Raw genomic sequence first — 24045 nt, forward strand, 5'->3', positions numbered from 1 at the left:
TGTAGACATTTATTTTGTTACCTCTTGTTCAGTGATAGCTGTGTAGATAAGTTGAGGTCTTTCCTTAATTTACTTGGTTGTATCCTGACTGCCATACCAGCTTTCTGTAGCTCTGAAATTTTCACTTTCTGTGCATTATTTCCCATCTTGACTATAGATGACATTATGAGCTCTGCTTCTCTGTTGTCCAAAACAGGATTAATCTCTGTCTCAGCTTCAGAGATTGTGGACCTGTGTTTGAACTGCTCTTTTTTTTTTTTTGTAATACTTGCATCTTACGCTTTTTTTCCCATATTGGTAATAAATGCATAGCCTTGGACAGAACCAAAGAAAGAGTTAGAAAGCTTCTGTAAATCTGCAGTTCTGATTTCAAACTGTGGTTTTCCTTTCTGTTTGCAGGAGATGCAGGTGCTTTGCTCGTAATTTACTAGGGAGGAGGGTACTACTAAAAGCATACTGAATTGTCAGCTACATGGCTGAACTAGCCAAATGCAACTTTCTTCAGTAGGATAGTGGCAAATAAGAAATATTTGAAGATGTTATGAAGACAAGTAGAGGCCATGACTAAAGATCAGTGAGTGTAACATAAGGTCTTCTAGAATACTATAGCAGTGTCTGTAATAAGGCCCATGACTTGCAGAGACCCTGAGAGAAATCTGTGATCTGATAACCCAGAGCTTTTCAATTGAAAAAAGAACCTTTGCAAAAGCTTAGGTGGACTTAAGCTACTTTATGTTCCTGTAAGAGACCCTGCTCACTTTTTGATTCCAAACTTGATAATTTTTCAGACAATTTTCTGCAGACACCAATGTGGGGTTGGGAGGTGACACACTGGAAAGAGAGGAGCAGTTGTGCTCTTGAGACCAGTTTGCTTTTTGTTATTTAGGGTTTTGTTTATTCTAAGCAGTTTGTTTGATGGACAGGTTTGAAGCTGTAATTAGCTTTGTATTTGCTTTACAAAATGGTTACAGTATGGCATTTTGTTAGTGATGTTGATGTTGAATTCCCTCTCCCCCTCCTATCTCTTTTCTTACCAAAAAGAAGAAAAAATCCATGTACAGAAGACTGCCAAAACTGAATCTATAACATTTTCCAGATAGTTCTCATAGTTTTCATGTAATCTTATGTCAGTCATTTACATCTTAAACAGTACAGGTACTCTTGCTTTATATTAAAAAAAAAATAGGAATAGAATTTAAATTCCTAAAATAAGGAATGTTATGTTCCAGATGGCACTTGGCCTTCTCAGAAGTGACAATCACAATGGAATCTAGTGTCTGTGTCACTTCCCTTAAATCTTCTTGTTCATGGAAAGTCTCACTGGTCTTTTTTGGTCTCCCAAAAGAGACCCATTGGGCTCTTCAACTGGTTTCTCGTTATTGATAGTAATTGATAGTAATGTCATCTTTTTGAGAGCATAAGTCATATTTGACTTGTACTGAGATTGACTTAATAATGTTGCTGCCTTCAAGTTAAGCTAGATTCCAACTGCTCTGTTAAAACCATCAATTTCAAAGCTCATTATGGAATTAAGACAAAAGTTTGTAGAATTCATGAGTGGTTATATGCAGTTGTACTGCAAAATGTCATCTGCAAGGTTAATTTTCTTTAGACTTTTCTTGAAATAACCCTTTGCTTAACTCCTAAGATTTGGTCACATATACTATTTACTTAGAAATTGGTCTGCTGGACAGAGTTTGGTTGAGACTGTTGCAGGAGATGGTAGGAGTTACTTTATGTTCTGACAAACCACTCTCTTAGTATGTACATTCTTTTTTGGGGTTGTAATAATGCAGAAGGTGCTTGCAAAAATTACCTTCTTACCAAATCCAGTTCTCCCATATACAGTATTGCTTTTATGCTAGAAGATAGACTGACCAGACTTAGTTTGTTAGAGACTACATTATCAGGAAACGGACTTGTTTTTCTGTTGACTTCTGTTGTTGTGTCACTCCTGTTCTCTCTTTCACAAATAAAGAAAACATAAAGACAGATTACATCAGAAAATGGTACAGCACCTGGAATGAATGGGATTTCTGCTCCTGAGGCAAGGAGTACCTCAGCCCATCCTCTTTGTGAAACACCAAATTCAAAGTCACTACTGTTTCATGAACTGGAGCAGTCAGCTTTTAGAGAGCTCTACAACTTTTAGAGAGCTTTACTGCTTTGTCTGCAGAGGGCACTCCTTTCTCTAATTTTAGATGTACTGTGTCTTTCTGTGGCATCTCAAGTTATTTAAAATGTTCATAATTGGCTGTTTCACCAGTCTTTTTTACTGCTAAAATTCTTGGATTTGTTTTAATATGCAAGCAAAGGTCCAGTTCAAAAGTTCTCCCCTAAATGCAGTCAGTAACGAAAGAATGCTATTTACCGCAAACTCTTTATGAAGAGAGCACTTATCTGGAACAGTCTGTAGACAGATAAATAACAGGTTTTGTTAAAGGGTGCTGCTGCTTTTGCTGTGCAAGTTTTATACAGCATTACTCCTTGATCCCATCTGTATCATTATCTTCTGTTTGGAGGCATTCTGAAACTTAATATTGATGAAGTTCTACTTCCCTTTAGGTTTGATGATTGCTTTTAAGTTACTAAGAGTAGTCTTCCAAATTGGTGATGTCTGGGAGACTGAGAATTTAACTAGTAGTTATATCCTTCTTTGTATTTTTTTTTTCTGCTTTACACAGCCTTTTCCCATGGTTTTGGAAGTCTTTAGAAGAAGAGGGGGGAAAAAAAAGACATGTCAGAACTAGCAGTATTAATAATGTGTTTGTTTTGAAAAGGAAGAAGAGTTGGTGCCAGCAAAACTGTTTGCAAACTTGTGGGTTTAATTTTAACATGCTGTTATGCACACTGTATGTTGGCCACAAAGTATGGGATTATTTGGATTGCAGTGATTGCTGTAAGAGTAACAGTAATTAACAAATTATTAGTAAAATTCCTTTGAGAAAGTGAGCTGTCAGTCACTTGCAAAGCTAAGTTAATAAAATTATTTCTGCTTGTATGCTTAACAAACAAACCAACCACACACGCAAAAACTACTATGAAACCAAAGCATTATGAGCCTTTGAAAATGCAGGTGGATGCAAGAAAAATGTTTGCACATCAGGTAAATGAGAAAATAGTAGGATGCACCTGGGCAGAGACAAATTGAAAATATCCTTCTTAAAAAACCAACCAAACAAAAAAAAACACCCAACTCCATTTTTTCTTTTTTTTCCCCTATTGTTGAGCAGTTACGCTCTTTCCTATTTAGTATGCTATCTTTTATAGGTTGACTTTGACTTTGCTTCGACTGTGAAGTGTATGTTACTGTTCTTCCAGTTACATTTTCATTTCCTTGCCAATCAGTTTGTGCTGTGGAGACAGACATACCTTGCAGTTTCTGTGTAGAACCAGGTTGGTTCAGTTGCATGAATTAGCTTTGGCACAGCACTACAGGAAATGTTAATGTAATTAAAAACTTTAAAGAAGCATAGTGTGTAGTCTTCCCTTCACACAGATGTTTTAGTTGCAAGATAGCTATTTGTATTCATAGAACTAAATGAATAATACAAGGAGGCTGGAGGCCATCTAATCTAACCTTACAATCAAACCAGGGCCAGCTTCGAAGCACAGAGCCTTCAGTAGTTGAATTTTTCTATATATCTCCAGGGAACTTCCTAGACAACCTGTTGCTGTGCTTTACCTTTCTCACTGAGAATTTTTTTCCTTGTTTCTGGTTGGAATTTGCTGTGCAGCAACTTGTGACTGTTCCCTCTTCTCCTTTTGTTGTGTCCTCTGTCATCTCTACAACTCTCCATTTAACAGTTGAAGGCAGTGATTAGATTCCCACAAATAACACCCCTTGCTCTGCTTTAATCTTCTCTTCTACAGGCTGCATGCACCAAGCTCCCTCAGCTTCTCTGTACATCCTATGCTCCAGTACCCTAGCCGTATTAGTGTCTTTCTGTTGGACTCTGTCCTTTTTGTTAATGCCTCTCTTGCACCGTTGCCCCCAAAACTGAACAGAGTAATCCAGGTACAGCTTAAAGAGTGCTGGAGTAAAAGGGAATAATCACTTACTGCTGTACTCTTCCAAATGCAGCCTAGGATGCAGTTAAGTCTTCATTAGCATAGGGGTGTACTTCTGTGTGATATTCAACTTGTTGTTCACCCAGACCCCCAGGTCCTTTTCTGCACATCTGCTTCCTAACCACTCGTCCCCTGACCTCTGCTGTTGGGTTGAGTTGCACTGTCACAAGTACAGGATTTTTGCATTTGTCTTTGTTGACTGCATAAAAGTTTTTTTTTAAGAAACAACAGAATAGCATAAAGAATTTCTTGATTTTTAAACATACCAGAAGAACAAAGTCTCTCAGTGCATCTGAAGAGTACATAGATGACCAAGATGATTAGGGAGAGTCTCATGGCAATACTGTTCATTATGAAGTTATCCTACTGAAGTATTGCTAGAATTTGTTGTCTTAGGAAAAAATTGACAACATAAATGGTTAGAAATCATCATGGCCACAGAATTATCTACCTGTGAATTCTTAACAGACCTAGCAATGGTACTTCTGTCCTGATAACTTAGTATAATTCACATAGTACCAGAAGGATAGAAAGACACATATCCTGCCCCAATTTCTGAAGGGCTCAGATAACTGCAGATGAGTAAGTCAGACTTCTGTTAGGCAAATCGGTTGAGTGCGTAACAGAGAACTAGTAGACATACGGACGAATGTAATAATGGGCAGGAGTTAACAGGGCTTTTCTAGAGAGAGGGGAAAAGGGAAGTTATGAAGTGAAGTCTTTTCAAAGTCATGCTTTGAAAGAGTCAACAACCATGTGGATAAGGGTTATCTAATCAGTGTGATGTCCTTGGATTTCTTAAAAATAGCAACCAAAAAAACTCTTGATTATCAAGGTCCTTAATCAGCCTGTTAAAGAAACTAAGGTGTCATAGAATGGGATGGTCCTCCCATGGGTTAATAATTGGTGAAAACCAAACTAGATACGATGAGTACGCCAAGTGAGCTATTAGTACTCAAGAAAGATCTTGAAGTCATGGTAGGTTTTATTATGAAAACGTGGTATTGGTGTTTGGTGGGGAGCAAGCACATTGAATTTTGATAATTATTTGGAAAGGAACAGGGAATAAAATAGAAAATGTTCTATGGAGTTATACAATAACATATGGCATTCCTTTGTCATGAATAACGTGTCCATCCCTGTCTTCTGCAAAAATAAATCTCAAAGGGTAGGAGAAATAGAAAGTGTATGGGCAACAAGAACTTTGAAAAGCAGTTACAACTCTTATTTTTATATTGAAAATATATCTTCAGATTGCTTTGTTGGTTTTAAAGCGATGAGGACGAAGTTAAAAAAAGATATGTTGACCTCCAGGAAGCTGAGAAGAAGATACACAAGCACTAATAGCCAGGGTAGTTTATATTGCTTTATAAACGTGCATTCTGCAGAGAGGAAGAACACACAAAACAGACTGTGATAGTGATGGTGCATGTACTTGAAGGGGCAGGAAGTCGTAACAGCCTTACGTTAAAAACTAGATAGCTGCTGACTTCCTGAAAGAGCACTGGAAAGTTGGTTAATAATGGAAGAATGACAGGCTGCTGCATGCTATTCAAATTTGGGGGACTGAGAGTAGGTTATTCTGTGAAGCTATCAGTTTGACATGGTGTAGTAATAGCAGCTAGGAAACACAAGCCTTTTGGACAGCAAGGACTTAAACAAGATTTGAGTTGTCCTCAAATTTCTGTAGACTACCTGAATGCGTAAGAGGGATGGTAGGCACCGGGGACTCTTTAGGGCCTTTACTGATACAGCTGTTGTAAAAATGCTTAGTTATTGCTCCAGTGTTGGATAATGGGAAAAAGGAAGAGGAATGGGACTTGTGCGAAGTCCTTCTGGCACTGTTGGCCCCTTTAAAAGTGATCTGAGGGAAAGAACTGCTAAACCTTTCACCTGAACCAAGTGACAGATGTTTCAGCAAAATAAATGTCTCCAGTATTTTAAGAATAATTTGTCCCATTATTCTTTTTCTGTACTCAGTCTTTCTTGCTTCTTTTTTGGTTTGTGGTTTGTGTTTTGTTTTGGTGTTTGTTTTTTTTTTTTAAAAAAACTACAGGATGGAGCATCAAATTGCTAGAGGATACCTAGCTTGGTATTTCTGTAGTTGAATTCTTGTTTTACATGGCTTAAGACTTGCTTACCTATCAATGCTGACTGTGGATAGTTTATTAAGAGAGCGGCTTTGCCTGCAGGGTTGGTCTACTGTGTTGCATGTATTTTGCTCAAATACTGGATTCTTGAAGACTTTTGTTCTTTAATTCCCTGCCTTCAGCTGAGAGGGGACACTTAGGGGAAAGTTGGGAATAATTTCTTGGAAAGCCCTGTGCTAGCCAAATTTTATTTCCTGTAGATCAGCATGCCTCAGACTGGTATGTCATATGCTGGGGCATTGGGCATGTTTTTCAGGTTACGCGGGAAAAGATTTCACTAGCCACAAAGGATAGGGGTAGAAGAGGAGGGGATTATGCTTTCTGTCAGATGCCCATTGTCTGTATTACTCTGCTTTGAGAGAAGAATTGGAATACAAGGAATTAAAACGTGTTCATACTAGATCACTGACCTGTAAGATTACATAGGAGAAAGTTTGAGAGAACGTATCGTGAATCTTAATTTCTTTTTTTTGCTTCAAATGCGTAAATGCTGCAGTTATATTGACTTTATGCAGTTCAGTGCTAGTTTCCATTAATATGCATTGGTAGTATAGATGAAACTGGAATTGCTAAAAAAATACAATGTGGCTGACCTGAAGCTCTCTACTTGTATTTGTTTTAGGGGTTGTTTCTCTATTGGCCGTTCATCCCTCTACAGTAAATACGCTTGGAAAACAGCTCCTGCCAAAAACGTTCGGACAGTCTAATGTCAACATTGCACAACAAGTGGTAAGGAGACTTTGCGGGGTTTTTTTTTATTGCTTGTATTATTGCTTACAGATACTGTAAATGTGACTTGTAGCTTGATAGTTGGTATCACTTGTCATGGGCAGATAGTCTAAGCTTGTTTCTAATTTTAATAGACTTACGTTAAAACAAATGTTCTTTTTTATAAAAAAATGCAAAGATTACTCTCAAATCAACATGCAGATACCTGAATAGTCAGGTGGCTTTATCTTTTGCTAGTCTTGCCACTTAAAATCAGTGGCTCTTTCAGATTCTGCTTTGAAATCTGGCATAGGAACATGTACATTAAGTCAATCAGCACATTTTTATTGAGATTGAAGTTAGGTGGAATACAATTGAAAACAGAGCTACATTTCTTAGTGCTTAATTTAGATATCCTTTTGCTTAAATTCTTATTGCGAGCTTTGTGTGAGGTACGTGAAATTAGAGGTTTTAAAGAATCTAGTAATGCAATAGATAGGTTATGAGAAGTCACTTTTATAGTGATAAAAATTAACATTTGGTGATCTGCAAAGAGTTGGTCTCAGTTTACCTTCTGGAAAGCAGCTGTAATGTGTAAACATCTGAAATGGAATGTCTTACATTTGGGTTTCTTCTTCATCAGAAAGCAGTTTCCCATCTGCCTTTCCCAACTCTAAGCTCTAAGGAGTGTTTTATAATTGAGGCTGCCTGAATCTATAAACTGTACCACTTCAACTGTACAGATGTAGTGGAGATCATTCACTGTGCTGTATTTCCGGCAGTGGTGGTGAATTAACTACTTCTATCAGCCACTTGAAAGTTAGAGTGTAGCGAAATGAGTTTAATTGAATGAAGTTGCTCCTTCAGTAGGAGGCATTTTATAAATGAATTTCCAAACAAAGAAATTCAGATTAGTTAGGCATTCTTTTACTTTAAAATCAGTAACTAGCAGTAGGAGGAGAATGTTTTAACTATAGATGATAGGCCATAGTGGCACAGAGGGGTTCCCTTCTGGGCGTTACTGTGAGACGGTGTACATGCTTCAGTTTAATGTTGAAAATGAAATGTTCTTTCAGATAATTTAGGAAATCTTTTCTTGAAGTACCAAAACCAGGGGATAATAGTGAAATTACAAATAATCTGATGCTTTTTTAAAACTTCCAACAATGAGTACAATAATGTTTACAACAATGTTTATACACATACAAAATAAATTCTTGTGTTTTCCATCACAAGTTTAAATTGACAAATCCTCATCTGTATTATCTATGATTAATTTTACATGGTAACATTATTTAAAAAATATTATTCCAAAATAATAGCTACTCTTAATGGTGGTTCTGTTAGTATGATTACTGTAGGAAATTTACATTTGCAGTCGTAAATTTTCCAGCGCTTAAAGTCTTGCTCTGAACATACTACCATTATTTTTTTTTTTAGTGAAAGAAGGGGCACATACCAGCATATTTGTATTGGCTGTTATCAGTACTAATTTAGATACTTAGTTGTATGTCCTTAAAGAAGAGATGGAGGTTTTGTTCTGTGTGTGTGTGTGTGTGTATATATATATATATATATATATATATATAAAAATTTTGGGTACATTTCTGTTGACTTTGCAGTTCTGAAGGGGATAGCAAGAACTATTAAAAAAAATTAGCTCTAGAACTCTGAAACTTAAGAGGAGATAAATTTTCTGTCAATGTGTAAAATGTTCTTGGGAAGCAGAGTTAAGGAGCTGGTTTGTGACCCTGCTCAACTTTCTAACCTTTGAATGGTAAAACCAGGTTTTTAATACTTAAGTACTTAATTTTCTGAGCTTGTGTTCTTTGTTCAGGTAGTCTGATTTCTTTCTCTTAATAGTGTCCCCATGTAAGTTTTTCTGTTGAGTACAGTGAAGTGGAGTGTTTGGGCTGTTTTGGTGTTTTCCCCGTTGTCCTGATCTTACTCATTATCAAAGAGGTAAACTGTAATCTTGTCCTCTTTTGAAATCAGGAGATTCAAGAGAAACAGCAGGCACTTATTTTTCTACTTTTGCTTCCCCTCCCTTCCCCCCTGCCACCCCAGTCTCTCTGTTTTCTCTAAAACCATCCTTTCTAATTCTATCTGTAAGCTTTCATTTTAGGATGTTCTCAGTGACTTAATAACTGCTTAACTGTTTTCATTCATGCTCTTTTCGTTCAAAGTCATGGTTGTTTAACTTTTACTCACAAGTTCATAGGGGCATTAACATTTCTATTAAGGAGCCAAAAATACTAAGTAATTCCTTAGAATATTCTGAAACTCTAGACTGCAGGGTCTTCCTTAATAGTGATACATTAAAACATATAATTTTGGCTAGTTTGCAGACTTTTGTGAGTTAGAATGGGAATGCAGAGCAGGTTTTGAATGTATTAAACAGACTTCACTTTTCCACTCTATAAATGAGCCTGTGAATTTGTACACGATTCCATTTATTCTTTTGTACTGTTGAGTATTTCAAGACTCTACTGAGCGCAGTAGATGTCCAGGGTTTGCTGCTGCCAAATAGTTTGGTTTTTTCCCAGCTGTAATTCCACCCCCTCCGCTGTACTGGCTTGGCTCTCATCTTACTGCCCAGTCATACAGACTACCTTTTGCATTCTACATTTAAATGTTATTCAAATTTTGGTTTATTTTAACTTTCACGAGTAAAATGTTTTATTTTGGATTTTCAGTTTTTCTGTTTTACTCTTGTTGAGGCTAAATAATTGAAGCAAGCCTGAGGAAGAAACTTAAAATTTTGTTGGTGAGGCAGAATGTGGCTGCAGGAAAATACAGCAAGCTTGTGGGTGGTTATGAGTTTAGGTTAATTTGAAGTATGTTTCACTTACCTGATGTCAGGGATGCAACCTACTGTTTCCACGGGGAGGTAAATGTATCCCCAAAAAGCAGACATATCTTTGTATAAAATAGAAATCTGTACAGGATCATTTTATTTTCCTAAATACGTATTCTCTAGAAAGTTACATTTACAACATTTCGCAGATAAAAAACATCATCTGCAAAAGTGGGAGTTCTGCTTCTGCTCGTTTCACAGATCAGGAGAGCATGGCTCTGGGTGCAGCTGTATGTATTATGATCAAATTAGCATGTCTTCAGGACTACTTACCTGTAAGCTGGAAGACTGTGATCAGCTAAGTGCGTGCTCGTAACATGTTCAGAACGGAATGGTTTTGCCTGAATTGGTCTCACTCACTGCAGTGATAAAGAAAGTTGGCCCTTACTCTTCCTCATCTCTAACATACTTGTATTTCGGTTTTGACTCTAGTGATAGAGACTGCAAGAGAATTTGGCCTTTCTTGCAACAGCTCTCCATTTTCTCTCTGCTTTTACTGATTTTCAGATCTTCTTGTTTCATATGTTCATATTTTAACTGTAATTTACTGTAACTTCTTTATATATAGGTCTGGTAGGTAGCTTATTTAAGAAGGATAAGACATAAATGCCTATTACTTAGGGAGTGCTCTAACTATGTAATCTGTAGTCTGAAGATTTTTGTGCTAGTATGTATAAATTTAATGCATCTAATAGAAGTAGGTAGGAAAAAAGTATCAGTGTTGTTTGGATAATGCATCATTTGAATCGTGAAGCATATGAATATCTTGGAATACTGATGACTATTTTCCAAATTATTTTCTTTACTGTAGGTTATTGGTACACCTCAGAGACCTTCAGCACCAAATACTATCCTGGTAGGAAGTCCACATACACCTAACACACATTTTGTATCACAGAACCAGACTGCAGATTCTTCCCCATGGTCTGCTGGGTGAGCAAAATAAAAGTTACAAAGGATTAATAAATTGTTTGGAACTTGTGTTCTAAATGTTCACTGTGATCATGTATGTACTCTTCAGGCTAGCAGTGTGAGAGAGACAGTTTGTTTACTTTGCCATCAAAAGCACTTCAACATTAAAGTATATTGTATTAAAATCGGGAATAGTCATACAAGAATGAATACCCCCTCACTTGTCCTAAAAGGAACTAGAATATTTTCTGTAAACTCTGACAGATATTCTCACATTACTTACGTTTAGAGAATTTAGCTCCTAAAAGGAATTCATCTGACTTGATTCAGGTTTTAATTTGGCATTTCTGTTTTTGCTGGTGTATTTCCAAAAAAGTACAGTACATTTCAGATTGAACAAGTGTATCCTGAAGTATCATTTGAAATAGGAATGTTGTCCTTATTGGGGAAAAAGTACTAGATACAATAAATTCATTCTTTTTGGTGTCTTTTCTCATGCAAGCTTGTTTTTAAGGGCCTCTTGTTAAATACAGTTGCTTTAAGACTAAATTTATCATCAGTGTCTTGTTACACATTTCTACAGATGTTACAGATTTCTACTTTGGAATTACACAGTGAAATGAGATGTAGAGAATTGAGAGGTTCCACTGCTGATACTAATTTTGTTGACACATTTTTCCTCAAGTTACAGGGAACTTCTTATTTAAAAGATACGCAGAAAACTTCGTGATACTTCTTGTAACTTCAAAGTTTTTATTGCAACTTCATATACTGTATAACTTCAAATCTGTGTTTTAGTAATAGTGTAATGTTTAGTGAGTTCAACCAATTATAGACTTCATCTGTTCAGTCAGTATCAGACTTAAGTAGAAAATGCTCAATCTAATTTTTTGTGGTCAAACTAGACGGGCTATATAAATTTAAAAAAAGTTATCTCCTGTAATTCACTTTTCATATTTTAGCATTTATCCCCCTATGTCATTTTGTCTTGAAGAATGGAAGGTTTTCTTTATTGACTTCTTCAAGGAATATCCCTATTGTTAACTTACTATCTGCTACTGGAGCTAGCAGAGTTGCCAAAAGAACGAATTTGTACTGTGTTTCAGCATCAAGATATTAGAGTTGTTAATTACTGTAAATTGTAGGGGGAAAAAATTATAGGAAAAAATGTTGGGAAGGGGTGAGAAGCAGAACAAAAGGGAAGGCTTGTTTTTTTACAGCAGTGTGCCTGTATTTGAAAAAGAGACATTAAATATTCCAAAGTTCAAATCTTCTTAAAATATATATTATACATATATTTAGGAAGCGGAACAAAAAAGGAGAGAAGAATGGCAAGGGTTTACGTCATTTCTCTATGAAGGTTTGTGAGAAGGTACAAAGAAAAGGAACCACCTCATACAATGAGGTGGCAGACGAGTTGGTTGCAGAATTCAGTACCACTGATAATCACATTTCACCAAATGAATCAGTAAGTATATGGGAGGTCAATTACATGTGAACTGAATGGGGGAAGAGAAATTTCTTTTGAGACTTTTGTATTTCTTTTCCTACTGCTAAATGAAACAGTTCAGACATTACCCAAGTTTACCCATTTACTGTAATATATTTATTTTCAAATATTTTTGTCACAGGTATGTTTTTGATTAATGCACTATGTCTACAGCAGGCTTATGACCAGAAGAATATTAGACGACGTGTCTATGATGCCTTAAATGTCCTTATGGCCATGAACATTATCTCTAAGGAGAAGAAGGAAATCAAATGGATTGGTCTACCTACTAACTCGGCTCAGGAATGTCAGAATTTAGAGGTATCTGTATTAGGAAGTTCACAGTGGCTTTGTGTTTGAGTATATGTTTACAGCTTTAATATGTTTTGATAGAGTATGTGCATGTGATCTTCTGAGATGGCAAGGTAGAATAGTATGGTCCCTTTTGACTCTTTAAAATTTTAATTTAATTTAATTTAATTTTAATTTAAAATTTTATTTGTATTTACAGAACACATATTTAAACTTCCAGACTGCTTAAATACATGTTTTTGAAATTCTATGTCAAAAATACAGCTCAGTCACAGCTTTTGAAGTATATGTGAACTGGTTCTGAGTGGAAGTTAATCAAACTGAAAGATTAATGCATATTTCCAACATTGCAATAGTGGTGCTCAAGAGTCAGGAAGATTGTTTTCTCCAGATGGCCAGGCAAATAATACATCTGTGATGATAGATGTTGCATGTAGTATATATTGCTCCTTCTTTGTTGCTGCAGGTCTTAGTATTTCTGACATTTGTCTAACATGAACATGTCAGACTTCTTTACTGCATGTCTTGGGTGAGAAGTAAAATGTTTTATACTGAAAGGCATTCATAAATTCTGGCAGGATATTTTTTTGAGTATCCTGAGATTTGCAGGGTAATAAAGTTGCCAAGGTTTACTGAAGTCAGTTCACTTTCTCAGAATAGAATGAGACTTTGTATTTATTCTTGATAAGTCTAAACTCCCTTCAGCAGGACTGAAAGATCAGTGTAGAAGCTGACAAATTGGAAGAATGTTTTGGCATCTATCTACAAAAAGCTGACTCTATGGAGATTTTTGTTTGATACTGGTAATTGTTTTTTCAGTTAGTATTGTAATTGCTATCTAGATGAAGAAAATATAGTGTATCTAATCAATCTGAGTTTTATTTAAATATTTATCATCCCAAGTGAAAATTACTAGATAAGGTAAGGGAGTGATAATTGGGGCATAAATAGTAGGGTGAGTATGGAAGGTGAAGTGGTTTGAAGATGACAGTGCCGTGTGCTGAACAGGGTACCAGCTAGCTGGAGGGATTTTAAAAGTGGATCTCTGGATCTGTCTCACAAAGTACGGCATTGACAGTAATGTTGGAGCAGAACAAAAAGAAGTGTGGCTCATTCAGCTGGGTTTGATGTCATGACTGATAATGTCCTAAAGAAGAGTAGGATAATACTAGTACTTAAGTAAAAAAAGCAACTTAGAATGTAATAATGCACAGTGAAAGTTCATGTGTTTTAAGATGAGAACAACGGTAACTTCTGGTACCAAAGTGAGAACTCGTTAATTGGATATCACAAGAAGAGGAAAGAGTTATGTTAACCATTGAATAATTGAGCCACAAGTGTAATATAGTCTGGAAAATAGCAAAAATGCTAAGATTTGTTGAGTTTACTTGAGGAAATTTTAGGATTCTTCCCTTCCCCGTTATTTCTTCCTGAGTATTCTAGCTCCTGGTTTTGCAAGCTCTATTGACATTTAAATTATTAGTGACATTACCTGATAAGTTTTGCAATAAGGTTCTTTTTAATGAGTTTGTGGAGGCTAATGTTTAATTTGTGAAACTGTGAAGCCTAATTTTTATACTATTCCATCTGATATTGCTTAGCTTCACCCTTAAACTGCTGAAAAATCAAGCCAAATGGTTTGTAAGGGAACATGGGAGTTTGAGGGGTTCCCCATCAAGTATTTAGTATTTTAAATCTTTCTAAACTTGTACTTTGTATGTTAATTAGAATATTAGATTTGGTAAAATATGTCCTGATAATGCAAAAAGAGAGGGTGTGGGGCAATTAATAAGGTCTGTATCTTGAAATAATATGGAAAGCAGTGTAGTTTACATGCGTGTGATAGGAAGATATCTCAGGTGAGTTGTGGTAAGTTTTTTTGGGGGGAGGCAGTTATTTGACTTGTTTTCTAATGCTAAATTGTAAGACTTGATCTTACCTTTTGTGGGTTTTCTTTATTTTTTTTTTTTTTTTTTAATATAACATGATGCCTTTTTGCAGTTTTTTTTCAACTGCGTACACTTCTGGGTTTTTTTCACCGAAAACAAAGAGAGAACTGCATTCATGTGAATTTTTAACTCCAGTGATTTTTTTGTTGTTGTTAGTTGCATATTTTAAGGACCGAAGTACAAAAGTTGATGTTCAGGCCAGTGGTCTGTCTATCCAGTATCTTGCTTGACAGTAGCAGTTACCTAGGAAGGAATATAAGATTAGAGAAAGTATTTAGTGATGTTTTCTCCTGTAAATTGTGGTTCAGGTATAACCTGAGGCAGATGCAGTATCCTTCTATTTAATAGCCCTCAATAAATTTTTCTTCCACAAATTTTTATTTCGTACAAAGTTTGCTTTTAATATTGAGTCATTAGTGGCAGTGATGGCAGATCTTCTCCAATACATCCAATATCAGTAGACTACATCAAGTGGATCCTTCTGGTCTATGTCCTCTTTGCATCCTTGAGAGAATTTGGATAATTCTTTGATGCATAACTTCTGTTAGCAAAGATGTTTTTACCCTTTCCCCAATATATTGTACTTTATTCCCCGATGTTCTAATTCTGCTCCTTGTTACAGTTTCCATCAGTAGTACTGATGGGAGTCTTGATAGTTACATCTCAAAATTATCTGCAGAACCTTTACGATTGACATCATATGTCCTACCTCCAGTTCTCTAGTATTGAAATGATTTTAAGGGGAGAAAATGTTGATATAAAATGCTGCTTAAAACCTACAAACTAACCAATCCTTTTTCTGTCTTAAGGTGGAGAAACAGAGAAGACTTGAAAGAATAAAGCAAAAACAGTCTCAACTACAAGAACTCATTCTACAGGTACAGTCAAGGTACTCTTGTCTATAGGGCAAGGTAACTTACATATGTATTCCTCTTGTTTTATCCCAGTGAGGGATGGGAAACTTTCAAGAAGACTAGAGGTGAATTTCAGGATAAGGGGTATGCAGTTTCAATTTAGCACTGTAGTTTAGCTGGGACTATGCTGTTGGCTGTTGCTATTCGGGAAGCCAGCAGCCTCATGTGAGTTATAATGAATTCTTTTGCAGTTTCAAGTATGTTTAAATAGGATTTATGCTGACAGGAGCTGCAATTCATACTGTACCCTCTGAATTTTCCAATTCAGTTCTTCTATCTAGAATGTTTTTCTGTGTTAGAGTCCATAGATAAAATTATGTGTCTGTAGAGGTCATCTCTCATGCTCTGTGTCTTGCCTTTCTGGGACGTTGGTTCCCCTGCTATGTAAGTGGCTTACCCGCTGTGAAACTGTTGCTGAACTCCTTCCCAGATTTCCCCTAGTACACTGGGGGAAGCAGTAGTCTATCCCCTAAGTCACTGTGCTGCTGGTTCACCAGAACGTATCCCTTAGTAGTTGCATTACCTATGCAGCAGGAATGAGAATCTCAGGGAGGGCGTGCAGAAAGTACAGAGGGCTGTGGGACAGCAGTCTCAACAGCTGTCTGATTTTTATCAGCCTCTGTGTTGGCTTTGGATTTTGGTTTTAATTCCTGTTTATTTCATTCGATTTCATGACCAGAAAAATACTTTTTCTTAGTTTGGTGGCTTACTGTAAGATTTATAACTTGAGTTTCAATAGTTAACAATTGTAAGAACTAAAAACTCAAGTTAATCTTTTAAAATATGAACATTCCATTCTGAAAAGCAGTTTTGGTAAGATGTGAGAGTAAAGTCACTGATCTTAGCCGACTATTTCAGAAATCTAACATCAGACATTCAAATCCCAAATGTTAACTGTTTTTTAGCATATATATAATGAAATTATATACAAAAATACACCAAAGATACAGTATTAATCATTCAACTGGTCTTGTGGAGTGGAGTAGCTAGCAGGGAATAGTAAACAGAGTGAAAGTAGGATCCTATATGAAAATTCCTTTTTCCAGTCATTGTTATCTCTTCATTCTGTCAAGGATCTGTCCAAGGAGCTGTCCGTGTGTAGTTACTAAAATGCGCATTTTTTTTTCTCAGTTAAGTTTTTCTGTGTTCTATTTTTCAATATTATCATTTGTGTCTCTTCTTGCTTATCCTTGCATTCCTTGCATCCTTGCATCTTAACATGCAGGAATATGGTGAACGCTGTCCTTCTCTGCATTTACTTGCTGCAACCATTGCTGGTATTCTTTATCTGAGGAATTTTTTTGTTAACAGGATCTTAAAGGTTTAATTCATACTTTCATATCACTATTGCTTTTTCTAGCAAATTGCCTTCAAGAACCTCGTTCAGCGAAACCGTCAAGCAGAACAACAGGCAAATCGACCGCCACCTTCCAATTCTGTCATCCATTTGCCATTTATCATTGTGAACACCAGCAAGAAGACAGTGATTGACTGCAGTATTTCAAATGACAAGTAAGTTGAAGTTCACTGTCTGCCTTTTTGTACAGCTGTGAGTTTTATGTCTGTGCTAAAGTGTTCATCTAGAGTTGTTAAAAATGAAATATAAATAAATTCACTTGTGCCTTTTGTAGATCGAGAACTTGCATTTCAGACAGGTAAAACTTAGTCATGTTGAATAGAAACAGAGTTTTATAGAGCTTTTTAGTAAATAGAGTAATTGTGTTCACATTTAATAACTTATTTAAGACTTACTATCTGGAGATGTTAGAAGCAAAGTAAGGCAGCTGTGCTGAAGTTTGATATAATACTTTACCAAGTAGTGTTTTCCTTTGGCTTTAACATGAAGTGCAGCCAGCAGAACTGAAAATGGATTTTGCTTTCAGAACGGCTGTTCTCTACTTACAGTTCAAACAGCTAGGTTTTTCATCTGCTAAATAAAAGGTGAATGTAGCAGTGGTTTCTACTTGCACTATGAGCTTACTAGAAAAGCTTAAAAATGTGAGAAAAAAATAGTAGGCAGAGGAACGGGATTAAAGAAAAAAAATATCAAACATGAAAATGTTTAATTAAAACTCTATCTGTTAAACCTGTTAATGATTTATATGGCGTATATAATTACAGTTTTAGTCACTTGCTATCAAATACATAAATCTTGAAAAAATTGATTGCTTAATGCAATGTGTCACTAACACTGTGTGTTAAGCTTTTGAAATGCTGCAATTCCTGAAACTGGAAAGGTAGTTAAAGTAATTAAAGCTAATTGAGACACTTTTTCTTCTCTAGGTTTGAGTATCTATTTAATTTTGACAATACTTTTGAAATTCATGATGATATAGAAGTACTAAAACGAATGGGAATGGCTTGTGGGCTAGAATCTGGAAGCTGTTCAGCAGAGGACCTAAAAATTGCAAGGAGTTTGGTTCCCAAAGCTCTGGAACCATATGTGACAGGTTAGTTACTCCAAGAAGAGTTGTTTGGTTTTATTCCTTAATATGGGACTCAAGGAAAAAACATGAAAATATCTAAGATCAGTTATTTTCCGCTGGTTTGTGATGAAGATTTCTAACAAGTGTGACATATGTGACAGGTTAGTTACTCCAAGAAGAGTTGTTTGGTTTTATTCCTTAATATGGGACTCAAGGAAAAAACATGAAAATATCTAAGATCAGTTATTTTCCGCTGGTTTGTGATGAAGATTTCTAACAAGTTCTCAAATATATATGCTTTTTAGTGTACCTTAAGGAACAAATAACATAGAGATTCATAGAGAATGGGCTGTTGCTCTTCGCAGAAACATGTTTTGCATTGTACCACACAAGCAGATCTTTGCAGTGTGTAATTCTTTTAAGAGGATAGCATTTATAGTTGATTCACCTGCAAAGGCAAAAGGTAGTAAGTGCAAACATGGTAATGGCTTCATTTTACATTGTTTTATCATTTTTGTTATGTAAGAATACTGAAGACATCTGACTTGCTCACTTCAAAATAAATTTTTTTTTAATGTATTTTGAAATTTTGCTCTTGCACTAGCTTCTTGGTTTTTAATTATGCTATTTTTGATATAGTACATCAATATGTTCCGCTGTTTTGTTTGCAAGACTCCTTTTCTGGACTTAAAAAGGATTAAGCTTTTCCACTGAATTAGGTGAGCGTGTTTTGAAGTATTCCTGAAATACGTATTGTTTGTTTTACAGAAATGGCTCAGGGATCAATCAGCAGTGTATATGTCACATCTTCATCAGGTTCTGCATCAAATGGCACAAGATTTTCAGCCAGGTGAGATGAAATTATCAATTAGTTTTTAAAATCTGTGATCATCAAAGCAGCTTAATTAGAGATTAAATACTTTATGAATCAAGTTCTGTTCTGATTAAATGTGTGGATATATATGTTTAAGTTTATTCTCAGACATTGCTTTTACTTGAGTAGTGGTGGTTCTTACCAGTGTCATTAAAGAAATCTTTTCCTGTATAGTGGGAAAAAAAAGGATTAGACTGGTGTTAATCTTGAATGTATTATTTTTGTTTAGTTTTGCGTTTGTGACAAGAAAACAGATGCTTCCCTAAAGTTCTAATATGGGCAAGATTCTCCCTTGGTCATTAGTATATAATTTAAAAAAAAGGGTTTGGTCTTTTGGTTTTAAACAGCATCAGAAGCTGCTGGAGTGATAAACTGTAACTTGTATTTAACTTTGTGTGGACATATGTCACTTCTGAACTTAACTGTTATTTTTCTCTTGCTATATAAGACATTTCTCTTTATGTAGTCACTACTCGCTAGTTTCTTGCTGTTGCATTAATCAAAAAGATGTCCTTCTGTGAGCTCTACTAAGTTGTAAAATGAGTCAGATATCATTGAAATGTTTAACATTGTTAACAAAATGAGCAAGCTGCTTAGCTGAACAAATTGGAACAAAAATAGACCCCAGAGCTGGACTCAGTACTCTGGATGGTGTCTCACGAGAGCAGAGTAGAGAGAGAATCACTTCCCTCCACCTGCTGGCCATGCTTCTTTTGGTGCAGCCCAGGATACGGTTGGCTTTCTGGGCTGCAAGCACACATTGCCAGCTCATGTCAAATTTTTCTTCCACCAGTATTCCCAAGTCCTTTTCCGCAGGGCTGCTCTCAATCCCTTCATTCCCCAGTCTGTACTAATACTGAGGATTGCCTCACCCAGGTGGAGGACCTTGGACTTAACCTCATGAATGTCATGAGGTTTGCATGGGCCCACTCCTTAAGCCTGCCAGGGTCCCTCTGGATGGCATCCCTTCCCTCAAGAGTATCAACTGCACCACTCGGCTTGGTGTCATCCACAAACATGCTGAGGGTGCAGTCAACCCCACTGTTTGTCATTAATGAAGATACTAAATAGTATTGGTCCCAGTATAGACCTGTGAGGGACACCACATGTTACTGGATTCCATTTAGACATTGAGCTGTTGACTGTAACTCTTTGATCATGGCCATCCAGCCAATTTCATATCCATCAAATAGTCCATCTATCAAACTCATATCTCTCCAGTTTAGAGGTAAGAATGTTGGGAGGGACTCTATCAAAGGTCTTCCAGAAGCCCAGATAGATTACTTCTGTAGCTCTTTCTTTGTTCATTGATGTGTTCACTCCATCATAGAAGGCCACTAGATTAGTCAGGCACAATTTGCCCTTAGTGAAGCCATGTTGGCTGTCCCTAATCACCTCCCTGTCTTCCATATGCTTCAACATAACTTCCGGGAGGATCTGTTCCATAATTTTAGCAGACACTGAGGTGAGGCTGGAGAGGAGAGGGCAAGTTCTAGATTACTTTGTCTCTTCCCACAACAATGGTGGTTCTGTGTCAGAATCACTGGCAGGCTCTGCCTTGTAAATTATTTGGCAAATTACTATGTCATTGAAATTCTTAAGGAAGTCCTAATTTTTAGGACATTTCTTAAGCCATTTGTGTTTGAAGGCAAAAATCCTGCATTGATGGCATTTCTTTAGAGAAGGAAATACAGCTTTATTCTTGTTCTCTGAAGACACACTTCCGGCAGCTTTTTCTCACCCACCTGCCTTCATCAGAGTTGGAAGGAGGTGCTTCTAAAGATACAGTATCTAGCTTACTTTAAAAGGCTAATTCAATTACATTTTTAAAGCATTTCTTTTTAAAAAAAACACAACCACCCTTTTTTTGTAGATGATAGGCTTACTTAAATGCAAAGCAAAAAAAATAAGGAAATAACTTGCAAGGGAAGAGTTAAGCTCAGGGATGTGCAGGGCTAGCAGTGGTGAGGAGTGTGGTTTATGCTCCAGCCTGTTTCTGCTGCCCAAAAAAGTGTGGGGAATTCTGTCTGTTTTGTGGCACTCAACTGAAGCTTGAGTGAGAATACTGCCAAAATACCTTTAGAGAAGCAGAACTTACATGGTACATAAAATCTCCTGTTTTCACTAAGGTTCATTCTGTGGTAATGGGCATGGTGTTAGTGAAAAAGAGCCCATGTACTTTTCAGACTTTGAAATTTGAATAGGCCTTTACTAACCAGAGGCCAGTAGAGAACCAGGGGCTGACTGTGATTCATTATCTTGGTGAGAAGCACAAGAACTCCTACCACTTCTGTTTCTTAGGAGGTTGGAAAAGGAGAGTGACAAATTATGTTTAATTATACTATATATATAAATATTCATGGCAATAGGAAATTACAAGATGTGTAGCTTTTCTGGTATCAAAAATTGCTGCCAAGGCAAATAAAGGCTATAAATTTATTTAGCAAGCTCTCTAAAGAAAGTCTGCAGAACACTGAAGATGCTGCTACTCGTGTCTTCATCCCAGTTTCTTTGTCTTATTAGGATACTGAGGTTATGAAATATAGTTCCATTTTTATCAAAAAGAGGGGAGGCAGGTTTTTAGGTTTATACTTTCAAAGTTCACAGGAACACAAGAATAATCTCCATTTTTTTTCTCTGTTTTTGAAACTGCTTCTGCAGATAATTATGGAGAACCTGTTATAAGACATCTGACTACAGCTAGACAGTTATCTTAGTATCTTCCTTTTGAGTAAGTGTGCAGAACAGCAGAAACTCTCGAAAGTGTTTTACTGGATATGTTTTCCTTGTGAGCTATACAACAACAGTGTGCGTGATTGATTATGTGCTGGATTAAAAAATGACGAGCAAACATTTTTGAAAGCAATTTTTTAATGATGAACTCTTTCAAGTTGGAGATACTATTTCTGTGATTTTTAGAAAAGCATTTTGTCAATTTGTGACCAAGTTTAATAGTTTATCAAACTATTGATAAAGTAAACAATAAAAAAGATTGGTAAAATAACAAGTAATGATGGAGGCAGGAATGTTCTGGCTCTGTTAAAATAAAATACTCTGCATACAGTTAATTTATCTAGGAACAAGACATTTCAGACCATATGTACAATTCGTGCGTGTATTTTGGTGGGAAAAGAACACATTAAAGTAAGAAAGGGGATACTTTCTATATCTACTTGCTGATCCAGGAGGTGGATTGTCAGTGTAGGGATACTCTCAGGGAGGGGAAAAATAGGAGATGAGGAAGAGTTTTGTGGGGGTTTTTTGTTTGTGTTTTTTTTTTTTAAACTAGAAAAGAAAAGCATAATGAGACAAAAACAATTTCAAGTTAAAAAATACAGCACATGTAGAAATGACATTTTGCCATGTAATAACAAGTAAATAAGGAGAAGCTATTAATTCCTTGATTTTCCAAGACATGATTCACTTGTGATGCAAGTGTCCAGTGCTACATAAAAATATTAAAGGGCTGAAATAGCTGTGTAGCCTTAACGCTAAATGTACTTCAGAAGAAACCTGGAAAGCATACTTCCAAGGTGCCTGTGAAAGGATTTAATCTTTATATTAAACCTAAAGGAAGAAACACAATAAGAACCATTTCAAAATCACTTCAATTGTTTCAGCTTTTGAGAAACAACTCAGACATATATTAAAGACAGTTTATAAAGTAGCAGTGGCAGATTCATTAAAGGAATGGAATAGATATAAGATTATATTTAAAAGCACAGTAAAATGAGAAAAATCGTTAAGCAATGCCAAGTGGCCTGTTCTTTTTTTCAGTGACTTTTCCAATGGTGGAGATGGGATGTTGGCTACAAGTTCCAATGGATCTCAGTACAGTGGCTCCAGAGTTGAAACACCAGTTTCTTATGTCGGGGATGACGATGACGACGATGATGATTTTAATGAAAACGATGATGACGACTGATGCCCTTTGCTTGTAGACTATGTTTTTGTTAAAATTCAGCAAGCTTCAGGAATAAATTGTTCTAGGGAGAAGTGTCTCAAATTACTTTGCCCCATCCCTCAAGGAGAATATTGGTAAGCAGTTCTGAGTTTAGAAATTGCACCTCTGATAAGCAAACAAGGATTGTTTTATGTAGGATATTTTTAAATGTGGTGTGGATGTGTGTTTTTGATACCAGTGTGTTAATGCAGAGCCTTTATTTACTCTTGTTTTAGGGGTTTTTGGTTTGTTGGTTGTTTTTTTGTTTTTCGTTTTTTACTTGAAGGAAAATGGATTTTGCCCCAAATGTTCTTGCGAAGTTTGCTAAAGAAAATGTAGACACATCATTGAGAAATAAAATGCTATCCTTCTGTGGAAAATTAATACACTGAATGGCAATTTATTTGGAGTGTATTTTGATTATGCCACTTTCTGAGGGATAGTGAGCTAATGTAGTAGTGTTTTTTTGTTAATCACGCAGTGTCCAAAGAACCAAACAAGAAAGATAAGTCCTACTTTTTTACATGTTAAATTCCAGAAATGTTGTTGTGAACTTATTTTCCCTTAAATTATATCTAACATTATGGTTCCATCAAGTTTATATACTTTTCACTGTATGTTGGGACATATGAATTACAAAGTTTTTGGCAAATGTTTACTGCCAGTTGGTGCAGCTATATAAAATGTCTTGAAGGTTTGGAATGATTTATTGCTTATGGTAAAATTTGCCTGATTTCTTACAGGCAGACTTTGGAAACTTTTTATTATATAGTTGTTTACATACTTATAAGTCTATCATATAAAGACATGTACTGAAACAAATGTTTGTATTTGTTTCATAAGCATCTTCCTGTAATCTATTATAAAGTTGAAATTAAATATAGAGAATGTTTTAAGTTTTTTAACTCAAAATTTGTCAATCATTTTTAATAGTTCATTTTTATAAAAGGAATTTCAGGGCAGGTGGTAGTCTTTTTAAATTTATTCACAAACAATTAACTGCACAAATACTGTCAGCTGCCTATTCTAAGACAGTAGTCTTTTTATTGAAACACAAATAAACTTTTCTGTAATATTTTATGGAATATAAAGAGACTATAATTGTTTGACTTGTTTAACCTTGGCACTGTTAGTTTTTATTAATAAAACGCGCATGGGCATTTTTAACAAGCTCTGTGGTTTTTCTAATTTTAGGGTTATTTTAGAACATTTCATTTCCTCTCGTCACAAGACCTAGAATAAACTGTCTCAGGATACTGCATCTGCACTACGGAGGGCCCAAATTCTTTGTTTTGATTTAGTAATTGGTCCTTATAGCTCTTGGTAACTTATGATGCAAAAAGCAGTGTTTTACCCTGTATACTGTCGTCTTTCACATCTCCTATTGCTCCTCAGAGCATCAGGCCAGTCTTAATACTCCAATCCAGCTTCTCTGTTTAA

At 36.0% G+C, this 24045-nt stretch overlaps 1 protein-coding gene across 3 annotated transcripts in view; it reads left to right on the forward strand.

Annotated features, from left to right (window-relative positions):
* The window catches only part of TFDP1 (transcription factor Dp-1), a 45908-nt gene extending 22144 nt beyond the window's left edge, over positions 1–23764 (forward strand). For 2 of the 3 annotated variants that reach the window (XM_059835551.1, XM_059835559.1), the window contains exons 4-12: positions 6844–6950; positions 10598–10719; positions 12001–12166; positions 12362–12508; positions 15258–15326; positions 16723–16874; positions 17646–17812; positions 18557–18638; positions 22440–23764. In XM_059835551.1, coding sequence (XP_059691534.1) covers positions 6844–6950; positions 10598–10719; positions 12001–12166; positions 12362–12508; positions 15258–15326; positions 16723–16874; positions 17646–17812; positions 18557–18638; positions 22440–22587 — 1160 coding nt within the window. In that variant the 3' untranslated portion in view covers positions 22588–23764. The remainder of the gene's footprint in view (positions 1–6843; positions 6951–10597; positions 10720–12000; positions 12167–12361; positions 12509–15257; positions 15327–16722; positions 16875–17645; positions 17813–18556; positions 18639–22439) is intronic. The other variant, XM_059835567.1, reaches the window with a different exon arrangement.
* The last annotated feature ends 281 nt before the right edge of the window (positions 23765–24045 follow it).

Source organism: Gavia stellata, chromosome 1 (genome assembly GCF_030936135.1).
Source record: "Gavia stellata isolate bGavSte3 chromosome 1, bGavSte3.hap2, whole genome shotgun sequence".
Taxonomy (NCBI): Eukaryota; Metazoa; Chordata; class Aves; order Gaviiformes; family Gaviidae; genus Gavia; species Gavia stellata.